Here is a 13,992-nt window from a genome sequence, read left to right on the forward strand (position 1 = left end):
TGGTATCTGCACAAGTCTGTTTACATGACCTTTCTATTGAGAGCTTCAAGGTTACCATCACCTGCTGTTCCCTCATTTCACACTTGTGGAGCTGTATAAAGTGTATGAGACTTCAGGCATTGGTTTGGAGAGCCATGGAACATCTTCTTCTGTCATAAGAGACCTCCTGTGCCACCTCTTGGAGTCTGTGCAATTGGCTGCAGTATGGGGTTATTGCTTTTGTTTCCAGGTGGAAGGGGAGTATCAAAGTTGTGAAAAACTGTAATTAAACTGTGGCAATGGGAAGTAAAAAAGAAGTGTTGTTCTCAACAGCGTTCAAAGTGTTTCAAGCAATTCATGTGTCAGTTTAGTGTCCCTTTGTGACATTAGGTTGTAACTGCCCAGAACTGTCTCTCGTCCTTGGACAAGATGTGGCTCTTCATTGTGTGGAACTGTAGCTCTAGCAGCTGTTTCCAATTTGCCTTCAGCTTTATCTGTGCATCAGGCATCAATAGCATTAAGTCTGCAGAAGCAGTAGTTAGTAGATTATCATTATACTGGTTTGGAGTTAAAATTTTGCGAGTGTCACAAAGAGCTGCTGCCATGAAAAGGTTACTATGCTTTATTAAAAATTCTGCCACATGGAACAAAGATAGGGAAATGATTGTTTTTTCTGAGGGGATCAATTTCTTACTCCAACTTATATTCCAGTAACAGGCATTATCATAGTCAAATGTTCCAGTCGAGGCTATGGCCGCTGCAGTGACCTTAGGTAACTTCTTCTGTGGATGCTCTCACCAAGTTATTTTCATTTAGTGTGGATGTCCTTGTGTTGCCTAGGGGGAAGGTTGCTTTATGTTTTGGGTTACATCCTTTTTGGGATCATTGTTATCCTGCTCAAATATAAAGGGGCTACTAGTTTACCTTTTCTTTTTTGGCGATATTAATGAATTTACATATGAACTGTATTGTATTTGCATAAACTTTCTAGCTTGCTCTTGAGGTAATTTCCTGTCAAGCAAGTAGATTGTGCTGGAAACTCACCCGTTCAGGTGACTGGAGGATGGGATACTTTTCCAGCAGGGTCTCCATCTCTGGTGAATGCCAACTGAAAATGCAGAACAGTAGTGCAAAACCAGTCCCAGCCCTGTAATCAAGTTGACTGGTATCAGCATGGTTTCTCAAATGCAGAAGTAGAAAATGCACTTCTGATAATTTGACTTAACAGACAAATTTAATGAGTAGTGACAAAATAGCCAAGTACATGAAAACTAACTCTTAATGCATTCCAAACCTCTAAAGGAATGAAACAATAAGTTTATATGTGCCTTCCCAAAGTAGTAGAGGTGTCAGTCATGTTTTAAACCAGGCTTATAAAAGAAAAGCCAAAAATCTCCAGTAGCAACCCTTCTGCCATTCTGAATGTAGACCTAGAGCACAGAGAAATGCTAGTAAAATGTGGTCAGCTTTCTCTCTTTCAGTGAAATCTGCATAAACATGTGGTCTGAACAAGGGAAACAATGCCCTTTTTCTGGCTGATGATAAATTGTTTGCCATGAATCACTGTCTAAATAAGATGGTGTGAAAAGAAAATGAGAAATCTAATATGTTTTCTATAATTCCGGTTATTCATTGATTAAATGAAATGATCCATTTGTACCTCAATATAATTATAGTCAAGTCATCAGTGGAGGAGGAGAAAGCTGAGTTGTCAGGTGGAGTTAGCAGTGTTTTTTTCTGAATATGCAACTTGCCTTGTGCATCTGCCCCATGTAGTAAAAGCTTATTGAGAAAGGAGGGGATCATGTGGATGCTGCTTTTGCAATTCTCAGCTTGTGTCTGCTATGTAAATGGCAATATGTTGATGTTACAGAATTTTACACCAGGTTTTGTGTCATCTTGCAATATCCTCTTATGCTTTTAGATGTGGAGGATGAAAAGCTGTTTCTAAGCATGTGGTTATAGCTTGATTGTTTAAAAAAAAAAACCAAAACATACTCAACAAAACCCAACTTGTGGAGCTTGTGGCTTTTTCTGTTGTATGCATTTAAACTCCGACAGAAGCAGTGGTTTAGGCTGTATTGTATGGTTATATTTTGACAGCTTTCAGACTAACCAAGCAGTAAAAAGACTTTCATTGCAGTCTTGTTTTACACTAGGAAAGATCGTTAAGTGTGCATAGAAGATTTGGGTTTCAGACATTGGATAACTTGAGAGAAAGTGTAATGCAGTCCTCCAGAAACTTTCCTTAAGGAAGTCTTAATTATGTATCTGGATTTTCCTGTACTTCCTCCTTCCTTTTATTTGAAAGGCTGGTGTTAACTGAGGGTGTTTGAGGATGGTCTTTTCAGTGGTGGACTTTGCAGCAGCTGCTGCTGGAGGCAGAGCAGGTGAGACAGCACAAAGGTAGGATTGTCTGCAGCTCTCTTGAAGGATCTCAGATGGTACAGACCAAGTATCCATCCAGCTGGCATTTTGTATTTGTGATTGTTTTGAGTCCTCTGAATTTTTCAGAGATGAGCCCTTAGGGGAAGAGGCTTTAGTAGCTGAATGGTCTTTCCCCGCCCCCCCCCCCTCCCCTTTCTGTTTTGTTTTTAATTCTTTCCCACTGCAATCTCCCTGCTTCAATAAAACCATGGGTTTTAATGCTTGACAGAGGGACAGCTTCAAATACTGCAGTGACCTTGATTTTCATGGGAAACTACTGCCCTCTTGGTTGGGGAGGATAGTCTTGATGGAGGTAGGTGAGTTGATACTAATCAGGCTTCAGTTCCCACTGCAGTTTTCTCTAAGCTGTGTTTTCACCTCTAAGTATGTGCCTAAATGTTCAGAAACTGAAGAGGCAGCCAAGTGTGATAGCAGTGATGAATTTTGCAGGTTGAAGAACTGCTTAAAATTAGTGCCAAAGTAATCCCAGTGTGTGTGTGTGTTTTGTGTGTCTGTCTTTTTAATGTTCCAAATATCTTTTGACTCAAATGGTGAACTGCTTTGCAGTTTGCATCTTGTATGCACACCGTGTTTCAACATGGCCAATGGTTAAGTTTTTCTCTTGAATTTAGGAATTCTTTTCTGTCATAAGATGCACAGTAAAGCTGATGTGCACTTAATTCTTATATTTCTTGGCAGCTGTTCCATGGAGTAATAAAGTAAATATTGCATTACCAGTGTGGTCTAGTTATTTCTTCCACAGAAATATAGGAAAGCCATAATATAACTTAATTTCACAGCCTGAATGTGTTTGGGTTTTTTTTTTTTTTTGCAACAGGAACTGTTCTTATCAGAAGCAGTAATGGTCACCTAATGCTGGTATCTCAACAGTCAATAGCAAAACCACAGAACCAGACACAAAACAGCACAAGTGTGAGACCATCTGTGCCGACCAGCACACCTGCAGTCAGAATATGTGCTGTGCAGGTAACTTCTCTCATAACTTCAGTTTGACATAGCTGTATGGTATGTAGTTCTAATAGGGTTTGCAAATAAGTTGTGGAGGGTTAAATAAGCGTTTGAGCCTTTTCTGAATGGGGTGACGATGTTTGGTTTTGCACCAATAAACATCACTATGTGTTTTGCTTTCTTGCTTGGGAAAAAACTTGCGAGCTGTTATATATGGTAAAGGTCAGATTAGTGAACTCCTCTCTGATGATGATGATGATGTAAACCATTTTAAGAAAAAAAATTGCCAGCCAGAATTGACTATATCATTACTGCTAGTGTCTAAAACATTGTGATCCTTGTTGGGATGTTTCTCCAAATCTGAGTAAAGCTGAGGACCTTTCCCATGTCCCTAGGATATTCCTCCTTCCCTAAACTCTGCTGCCTTTTTCTTCCATCTCTTGTAGTTTGGTCAGCACACAAGGCTAAGGAGCTACAAGAAAGTAACAATTTATGTATTTCTTTAACCATTTTATTCTGATGATGCATTATCTCTAAATGTCTCTGAATCTGTTATTGAATATTAAACTGACAAAGAGCTTTGTTGAACAGTGTTTAAACTATATGGACTGTGTGAATGACACCTGTGTTGTTACTGTAAGAGAATGTGTCTCGGTTTGTATCTGACCCCAGCTTCAATGCCTATTTTGTCATTGACTTGTCTGACATCTGTTTTCTGCCCATGTGTAATTATTTTTTATTTTTATTTTTTCAAAGAATTCTGGCACACAGTTAGTAAAGAAAATAGCAGCTGCTCCTGTGAAAACGTTATCCCAAACAACAAATGCTGTGGTTTCTACTGTTCAGACACCTGCTGTAATACAGGTACTTTGCGAACTTTATAGTATGGTGGAATGAGTGGTGGAAAGAACTAGAGAAAATATGGATGCATTCTTGTTATTTCTATCTGTAATCAGGTTTTCAGTAAGCTTAGTAACCTTTGTCCTCATAACAAATTATTTCCCAAATCGGTTTTTTTAAATGCATAATTTAATTAGGCTTCTGTCAGCATGTGTCAGATAGTCTTATCTCACTACAGTAGAAAGCACATGAACAATGAATAAAAGCAATAGTTCAGAGAGTCATTTCCAGTGCTTTTGTATGCTGTGACAGAGCTCCTTCAATCTCTTGCTAAATCTTCTCTGGGAGATGTGCACATGTTGGAGCACATTTTCCCCTGATTCCTTAGTGGGGAAAAAGGTATACCTGAGATGATGTTGAGGGGAAAATGAGGTCTGCACCAATCAAGCTGTTTTTCATGTGTATGATGTTTTTTCCCCTCATTATAAGCTGAAGACCTGTTCTCTAATTGAGTGTGGCAGATGGGTTCCACAGGTACAACTGTAAATAGGCAGTGGTTGAAAATGCCTCATTATTTTTAGGTAGTAGTTCTGTCTTATTTCCTAGGTTTTGTTTTGCTTTTTCTAGAGAAAAATGTTGTAGCCCTTTTCTGAAGAGGCTTTTATCACCTGCAGAGTGAGATTTTTCCTACATATGGTTCATCATCTGTTCTTGGGGAACCAGATTTCTGGATAAGCATGTGGAATGAAAAGAAACCTACATTTTTCTGCAGATAGTATGCTTTGTTCTCATAATCTGGAGGAGATATCATGAAGAAGTCTGGCTCATATCTCTATTTTGTGACAAGACTTTGAAGGAGACTGAGCTATAGCAGCTGACAAAACACTCTGTAAATGAGCAGGATCAGTCATTCAAAAAATCGTGCTGGATGTATGTTCTTGAACCTGAGGATGTTTGAAGGACTGGGGGATGTGTGTACTGACAGTGGTAGCAGTCTGACTAACAAGTTCATCCTTCTGTTCTTCTGTATCAGCAACTGAACACTACTCACACTCTGTGCTCTTTTTTCACTTCCCTCTCACTACAGATGGATAATGTTGGGGCTAAAGTGGAAAACCTAGAGGCCTCTCTTAATACATTTTCTATTTTGCTCAGAATGGAAACAGTGTACGCTTTGTGTCTGAATACAGTAATGGATATTCCTTACTTTTGCTTTGGAATACTAGCTTGCAAACCCTGTATTTGTGATCTCTGAATAGAGAGAGGTCTTTAGGATAGAAAAACAATAGTCATTTACTATACTACCCTTGCACAGGGGAAAAGAGATGAAGGTCATCCATCATCTGATGGATGAAGTCACATACGTCCTCGCACTCTCCTGTGGGTAAACAGTGAGATTCATCATGCTATTAACTTCTCTTCTTAAAATTTTTATCTCCCTTTGGCTTGTTTTTTCTGTACTTTAATTCAGTTTTGATGTAGTCTATTGAACTTGTGTTCTTCTGAGATATTTAAAGACATAGACTTGGAGAATTTTTTGTGACTTCCTTGAGGCCCCTCTGTTTTACAGAGGATTTCAAAGCCCTCTGTACAAGCTCCTTGTGCAATGAAGAGTAAATAGATGCAATGCGGATATATCATGCCATCATGTGGTCATGTTGCTCCTCATCCTGGGGTGGACAAGAGTGCTGAAAAGGGAGTCAGTGCAAAAAGTTGACATAACGATCTGGGGAAAGGATAGCAGAGCCCTTGAGTCTGATTTCCTTGGCAGCAATTCATTCATCAGTCTCAAAATAACTTCCTGACCTTAGTCTCGATAATTTTTTGAGGTCACAGGGAGTGGAGTGTTGGTGTGGAAGTGTGATGTCACCACAGAAAGTGGTGGAGAGTAGAGAGGAAATAATCCTTGGCTTGGTTGTGCATCTTCAGTCTTGTGTGAAATACAGCTTGGAACACTCTCTGCAAAACTCTGTAGGTACTGACTGCAGGATTATTCTTCTCATCAGTGGAAATATTTCCCTTTTCTGACCTCCTGAATGTTTAAGCTATGAGGTTAGACAAAATTCCTTGCACATTCTTATTTTTTACCTGTTTCCCAGATGGGGTAACAAACCTGCAAAGTGTCTAATTAGCATCATGCTGGGGCACTTTCATTTAGATGCAGAGCACTTCTCTTGAAATTACTTCAAAATATGCAGGATTAATGCCATTTTTTTGTGGTGACGGTTTCTCTGTTGATCAAAGTGAAAATGAGAATTGTCAGTAGTGAAAAAGGTTGATGGCAGATGACAGAAATTAATTCCCATGTATTCATTTTCTTGGGAAAAGGGTCCAGGAGACTTCCTGTTTTTTCCTCCCTCAGCTGATAAAATACTATTCTAGTCTTGATGTGTAAGCATGCTGGAATTTGCAAGAGATCAGCTCCTGTTTTCGACTTTTAAGAGCCCAGGGCATTGCAACTTGGCAGATCTGCACTGTGTCCCCTTCCGTCTTCCTCCTGCCCATCTGTTTGTGGGATTCCTGTGCCCAGTTTGCCTCCCTGTGGTCTCAGAGCTGTTGAGCCTCATCCTTGGAAGAGGCAGTGGTGGTGGCAAAGATCCTGCAGAGAGCTATTAAAGTGTTACCAACAGTGGGAGCCTAAGTTAGAAAGCTTTCTGGTAGCTGCCTGCTGCTTTCATGTCAAGCTGGCAGCAGCTTGGGGAGGGGAGGGCACCCACCTAGAAAAAGAAATTGTAAATATATGACAAAAGTGTTGAGGTTTTGCTTTACCTTTAAACGTTTGTTGTTTCATTTTCCCTATCCTGAAAGACTGCTATTCTACATGACGTCTATCCCACTTTTAATTATTTTTTATTTTATCCATGGTAGGGTAAGTTAGACTCCTGTCTAACTCTCTTATGATTGATGCTATTAGCCAGTATTAGTTGTGCCTGTTCGACTAAGCTGGGTGCTTAAATGTGTTAAGAGTCAGTGGAAGCCATTACATAGTGCAGATCTGAACCTGGAATTTGGACTACAAAACCAGACTTTCCCTTCCTCTTCACAGGCTTGGAGGAGAGATGACATCCAACTTTAGGTTTCAAATGTTAACCTGGAACTCTGCCTGTGGGTTCCCTCTAGCTTTAAGTTGAGGAATCAAAAGTAGTGGTTTTTTGCATGGGCAGATTATTTTATTCGTATTTTATTCTGTTGTATCAAATGAACTGTGTTGGGGTTTTTTTGTTATGGTTTGTTTGTTTGTTCTCTTTAAAATCTGAAGTAGAAATACTTCAGTTTAGTGGGTTTTAGATTTAGCCTAGTTTGTAAAGAAGGGAGGTATTTTTTCCTAAGCCTTAATTACTCTCCTGTTGCTGGAGCTTCTGAATCTGTTGGTAAATTATAATGAGCTTTTAAAAAGAGGCCTCAAAAATAACTGAATTTTGTGATAATTTCTGTAAGGGCAGAGGAGAAGGAGATCCAAATTGCAGTCCACGAGGAAAAGGCAGGAAGAACATGTTAGGTCAATTTGCTGAGCTGGCTGCTTCTGCTGGCATTTGTATCCTTCCAAAGTGGATGTGATGTCTTTTGCCTGCTCTGTGTGTAATAGGAAAAGCAAGGGGCGTTGCCATTGGGAGAGGAGCTTCAGGGCAAGACTGGAAGATAAATAATCACTGCTGGTTCTGCTTGTCTTCAGAATAGTATCATCTGGCTTAGCATTATCCAAAATCCATTAGTCTTAGATTGTAGGAGCCTGGCAAAGTTAATATACTGGTTTCTTCAAGACAATTTTACCTTCCTCTCTTCCTTCAAAGTTGCCAGCAGTGCTTTGGTCTGGATGTGCCTCTGTAATTTCTTCCCAACACTTTTGACTTGTAAATAGAACTTACTGTATTAAATAGAGCTTCCCAAAGTAAATGAATCTAAACTCTTAAAAACAAGAAGAATTGTTTATTTGTGTTTCAAATAGCAGTGTGGAGGGAGGTTGCTACTTTTTATGCTAGCAGAATCCAGGGTAGTCGCTACCTTATATGCTAGCAGAATCCAGTATGTTTGTCACGTTGTTCCTTGGTTAAAAAGTGTTAATTTTTCTCTTCAGCCAGCAGCTGCAACAGCTAGTGTTACTACAGTTACTGCTGTAAAGCCTTTGAGTACTGGAACACCTGTAAAACTTCCAGTTACAGGACCACCTGCACAAGCTATCTCCCAAAAGGCAGTCTCTGTGAAAGCAGAGGGCACAACAGTAGCACAGACCAGCACTTCTACAGTAAGGAAAAAAAAGTTTTTAATTAAAAAATAACATTCTGTATGTTCATCAGAGGTTGAAGAGACAGTACAACATCTAACAGTCTTCTCTTTATTTCCACACTAGGAGATGCTAGAGAATGTGAAGAAATGCAAGAATTTTCTTGCTACTCTAGTAAAATTGGCATCTAGTGGACCTCAAGCCCTTGAGATGGGGCAGAATGTGAAGAATCTGGTGCAAAACCTACTGGTGAGACTTGTTTTTCAAAACAAAGGCTGCATCATTTGTCTATGGATTTTTGACATTTATCACAGTTTTGTTCCTGTTATTTTGTAGATTTTATTTTTAACAGCTCAAGAGTTGGATTTGTGTCTGAGTGCATCTGACCCTTGTTAAGTCTTACATTATAAATTTTATTTTAACTGAATCCCATGCTGTTTTATTTTCCCCCCTCACATTTCTGTTTCACTTTATGCACATAGGTAACTGCTAGCAGGAGGGGCTGGTAGCGTTAATACAGCCTCTGGGTCTGTATTTTTTTTTCATGTTAGTGTAGTTTTGAGTCCTCAGTAGCAAGAGTCTGATGTGCAGGTTGCAATGCAGTCCTAAGTCCATACTACTGCTTTACTCCAAGACAGAACTGAACAGTGGAACAAGAATGACATTATCAATAGCTTAAAACAGTAGGATGGAGCAAACAATGTGGTGGCTGCCAACCTCACTCTCTTTGCAGGTGGCTTCCGTATGGTGCTTTGTGCTGTATCCCAGCACAGCTGGATTTTCCTGGTAACGATTTCTCCTGCCACTTCTTGTCATGGCATTTGACCGCTGCTGCTGTGTTGTTGTTCCACCGTAGCAGAAGGCTGTGTGCTGGTGGAGGGGGGTGGCTTTGCTAGTGGGACCAAAGGGCTTTTCAGTCTAGGAAGGTGTGATGTAGACAGGTGTAATTTCAGAGAGCAGATTGTTTGAAGAATGCAGCCTTGCAAAAATTTGCTTCTTTAGCCCTCTGTCCCTGCTGGAATATACACCTTCCTTCTGTGGGAAAAATAGAGTTGTTCTTTCTTGTGCTTACAGTACTTGTTGTTTTTTGGGGTTTTTTTAAAAGATCAATTATTAAGAGACGTTAATACATTAACTGCACACTTGCTTGCTTTTTGTAGTAGTTTAAAAATCTGCTATTCAGTATGTGTATGATTTGTGTGTATGAGAGAAATGAGTAAATTGCAGCTGGGAAGCAAAATGACTCTTAAGGCAGCATTTCATGAAGTGGGTGTCAAGCACCCTGTATGCACTGAGCCTTAGTGTGCCAAACCACTTGCATCTGTGTCAGTGAGACCTGGGTGACCCGTGTCTGCATCTCAGTGAGATCTAACAGTCAACAGATCAAGTGGCTAAATGGGAGAGCTGCTGGAAGCTCTGTTTGTCTGCAAATACACAGTCTTTAAAATCCCTGTTCTGGTTATGTAGCAACTTGGAGCAGTTTCTCCAGAGGTGAATATGAGTGAGAGGAGTAATTTCTCAGCAGAAATGGAGATTGGTGCTGCTCTTTGTGTGTCTGTACCTTCTTGGGGGAGATAGTGTTCTTGATGACTCTGGGAGGGTGAGGAAGAGGAGTAGAGTCTGGGGGTTAGCCCTGTGTACAACTAAGGGGTCACAGAAGCTCACTGCAGCTTCCTAACCCTCCTGAGCCTCTGAGTCAGGTGTTTGTGTTGGGACAGGCTGGAAAGCATTAAGAAAGGAAACAGTACTCTGCAATTCAGACGACTGTTACCTGGGGATATGCAGAAATGTTTTGATTGCTTTGAAAAGAGTGTGTTAAATGTTCTATTATGATGTGAATGCAGTAGTCTGCAATTGTCTTATAAAAACTGCTAAGTTGTCATTAGTCTTAAATGTCTCTAAGTTTATTTTTATGCAGATAAACTACCTTTACTGAAAGAAGTACTAGTAGTTGATTTAAAATATATCTACATAACAACGGGATACTCAAAGGGATCAGTGTTGCTTATAAACTTCTTTCTATCCCTTTACTTCAGTGACTAGTTGTGAGCACCTATCCCTAAGTGTATTAACTGCCTGTAGCTGAAGAAAGCATAAATAACTTGGGCAATACTATATGAACATGACAACATTATTCTATCCTAACTCCCCTTTTTTTTCTTTTTTAAATAAAGCAGGAAAAAAGCTTTTGAGTACTGAAATTGAACGATGCCATGATAATACAAGTTTCCATGACCTTTTGATACATCTTGGGAAAAAACTGTGGTGGATTCCGTTATAACTTATTATTGTACTTATATTTTCCTCTTAGGAAGCAAAAATTGAGCCAGAAGAATTTACAAAAAAGTTGTACATAGAGCTTAAGTCATCTCCACAACCATATTTAGTTCCTTTTCTCAAGGTAAGTGTCTGATTATGGATATGTAGTATTTAAAGAGGGAAGGGAGGAGGACCAGAAAAGAAAAGAGTTGGGGGATTCAAATTTGTTCAGGTCAGTTGAAGAATGGTACTTAGGGATACCTCTGTGACTGTTGTGCTTGGAAAGGCAGTTCTTAAGGGGAAGGGGAGTTTTTGAGGAGTAATTTATGCTGTGTTCCTAATGTTGTAGAGTAATTGCCTTCTAGGTGTTAGTGGAGACTAATATGCTGGAACCTGTGCATCTAATCTACAGTAGAGCAGCTGTGTTAAGATGTCCTCCTACTTTCTCATCAAAATTGTAGCAGTTCTAACTCAGAGGCTGACAAGAGTGGTAATGCACAAGCTTATGCCATGTTAAAGATCAAAGAATCTGCATAAAGCTATTCATCTTCTGCTGGTTTACCTTTAGCGGGCGGCAGAAAAAATCTCTACCCCTTGCTCCAGAAAGGGTCTGACAAGACTACTGTAGCTTGGGAAAAGGATCCCAGGGACTCTACTTCTGTTCAAGCAAATAACCATATAAAGGAAAAAACATGCTTCCTTGGGACTCTTAATCATATTATAGAATGGTATTAACAAAGTAAAGATTAATTATACAGCAAGCATTAAATCTCAGTGAAAACATGGAAAACTATGTTAAATTTACTAAATTTCAATGTACACCATACTCTTAGGTTTGTTAGATCTGTACATTCATTATAGGCATGATGGTGAATAAAAGAACAGTTAAGTAGTAAAACTGGGACAGAGATTTTTTGGAATTTTCCCTTTTCCTTGGTATAACAATGGTATAACCTTTTCCTTGGTATAACAATGCATGTGCTAATGTTGAATTTGCTCTAGATGGCTGGTGTTAATCTGCAGAAATCTGGGATAAAAATTTTCCAAACTTATTAGCAAGGCTTCTAAATGCCTTGCTAATAAGTTTGCCAGGAGTCTGAAAGAGTGCAGTCATCTCTTTAAGCTGAGATGGGAGATTCAGATTTGATATTAGAAAAAATAATTTTCACCGTTAGGATAGTCAGACATTGGAATGTGTTGCCCAGTGGGGTGATGCAGTCACCATCCCTGGAGGTGTTTAATAGGATCTGGATCTGGTGCTAGGTGGTGAGATTTAGTGGTTTAGGGGATGCAGTGTTAGTGCTGGACTGATGGTTGGACTTGATGATCTTAAATGTCTTAAAAGTCTCTTCCAACCTTAATGATTCTATGGTACCCAAAATTTTCTAATTGGTCATTTATTGCCTGTTTAATTTCTTGGAGGCTTCTTAAATGCCCATGCAAAAGCCAGAAAAATAAACAGCTCTGAGAATGGGCTTTCTGCATCCAGTGTGGCTCTGGCTGCAGAAGGACCAGGCTGAGAGTACAGGGTCAATGTGACTGGCACCCACAGAAGTGCTCAGCTGTTACAAGAAGCCATCCAACAATGTGAAGAGCTGCTACACTTGATGCAGAGAACTCAAGGCAATTCTGCAGGGGTTAAGTTTGCTTCATCAGCATGGGTCAGACCCTGACCTGTCACAGCAGAGCCCTTGTGTATTTCACCTGCGGTGCACTGCCAGGTACTGGCATCATCTAGGCTTCCTTGATTTGGGCAGTGTCCATACCACATAATCCTTGGCATGGTGCCCTCTCCCTGTTGTGTGCTACATTAACAAAGAGGCACTGTGACTTCAGAAGTGTTGTTCAGACGTGGTCAGAGTTAGCTGACTTTGCGGTGCTGCCAATCCTTTAAAACTACTTGCACCCACATTGCCTTTTCCTGAAACCCTGTAAGGGTGTGCAGTTGATACAGACAATTAGGTTGATCTGTAACTGAGCAGCTGTGACAGGACTGAGTGCCAAATGGAGGATAACTTCAGGAGCACTTCTCAAAGGTGCTAAGAGGATCAGTGCTGGCCTTGTTTGTGGGGGAAATGTTTGCAGCTTGAGCCTGGAAAGAAATGTGATACGGCTTTTTGCCAACCCACTTTTAGCTAGTGAAGTGGAATTTTAGGGAGGTCTCTCTGGAGTCAGCTCTTATCTTTGAGCTGCAGGTTTTTGATGAAGTTTTGCATGTGTTTTGTTTTGTGTGTTCCAAGAGGTGGAAAAAGAACAGTGGCTTTGGCTGTGAAGCCTGCTTGATTTTCAAGTCTGCTGGATGCTTTTGGTACGTAAATTGCATCAGAAGCTAAGCAGCTTTTTAAAAGAAAAAGAAGTGAATGTTAAAAAACAGATGGGCTGCAAAATGCTCAGTTGTAGAAACAATATGATTACTTGATAAGCTGGCATGTGAGACATGCACCTTTTGCATGAAGTCCGAAGTGGCTGCACTTTGTTAGGAGCTCTTTGAAACTTTAGCAACTGTTAAAAGAGGAAGAAAAAACATAAGGGTTTTCAAGAATATACAGGTAGCTGCAGAGCTGATTTCCCCTGGTTCAGAGCCATAGCAGATTATGAACAGTGAAGGAGAAAAATCTTTAGAGAGTTTGAAGATTATTCTGTCCATTAACCTTCTCAAACACAGCTGTAGTAAAAATGAGATGTTGCCAGATTCCTTTACTTTTGTTCTCCTATTGCAGAGAAGTAGGCGGCTGAAGTTGTGTTGCTGCAGCTCTACAGACATTATTAAAGTGGTATCCCCCCCTAGTGTAGATACAGCTGTATTGGTATAGAAGTATTCTTGTCTTCAGAGCTTGTTCGTGACTTTATTGGTTAATTGGTAGCTCCCTATCAGGCTCCATGAAATAAACACAGCTGTTCCAATACAGCAGTTTTTTTTTTTCTGGCAAAACAAAATTCTTTGAGGTAATAAAGCAGTTAAAATAATCTTACTCTGAAACATAAATTCCAAATTGAAAAATCTAAACAGAAGAGCAAAGTTATAAGGGTTTCCCCATAGATGAGATTACTATGTGTAGTGTAGCTGTGGTGATGGTTGACCTTTGTTCAGCTGGTGTTGGTGTTCCTTGTCATCTTCACTGAATGGGATTGTTATGAATTTAAAGGTGCCTGAAATTTAGCAAAACTTGTTTGCTGTTTATTGTCTCATGAAAAATTTAATTGGAAAATGAAGAAGAGGATTCAGTTACAAATGTATTATTATTGTAGAAAACTCTGCTGCTACTACATCCAGTGTTTTTTCATTTTTCTTTTAG

General features: G+C 39.8%; 1 protein-coding gene across 2 annotated transcripts in view; it reads left to right on the forward strand.

The window, feature by feature from the left end:
- Window positions 1-13,992, forward strand: part of TAF4B (TATA-box binding protein associated factor 4b) — a 76,956-nt gene that overhangs the window by 12,487 nt on the left and 50,477 nt on the right. For both annotated transcript variants that reach the window (XM_085572030.1, XM_031504021.3), the window contains exons 2-6: window positions 3,245-3,393; window positions 4,132-4,239; window positions 8,291-8,458; window positions 8,564-8,686; window positions 10,749-10,838. In XM_085572030.1, coding sequence (XP_085428156.1) covers window positions 3,245-3,393; window positions 4,132-4,239; window positions 8,291-8,458; window positions 8,564-8,686; window positions 10,749-10,838 — 638 coding nt within the window. The remainder of the gene's footprint in view (window positions 1-3,244; window positions 3,394-4,131; window positions 4,240-8,290; window positions 8,459-8,563; window positions 8,687-10,748; window positions 10,839-13,992) is intronic.

This window comes from Lonchura striata, chromosome 2 (genome assembly GCF_050655825.1).
Source record: "Lonchura striata isolate lonStrDom1 chromosome 2, ASM5065582v1, whole genome shotgun sequence".
Taxonomy (NCBI): domain Eukaryota; kingdom Metazoa; phylum Chordata; class Aves; order Passeriformes; family Estrildidae; genus Lonchura; species Lonchura striata.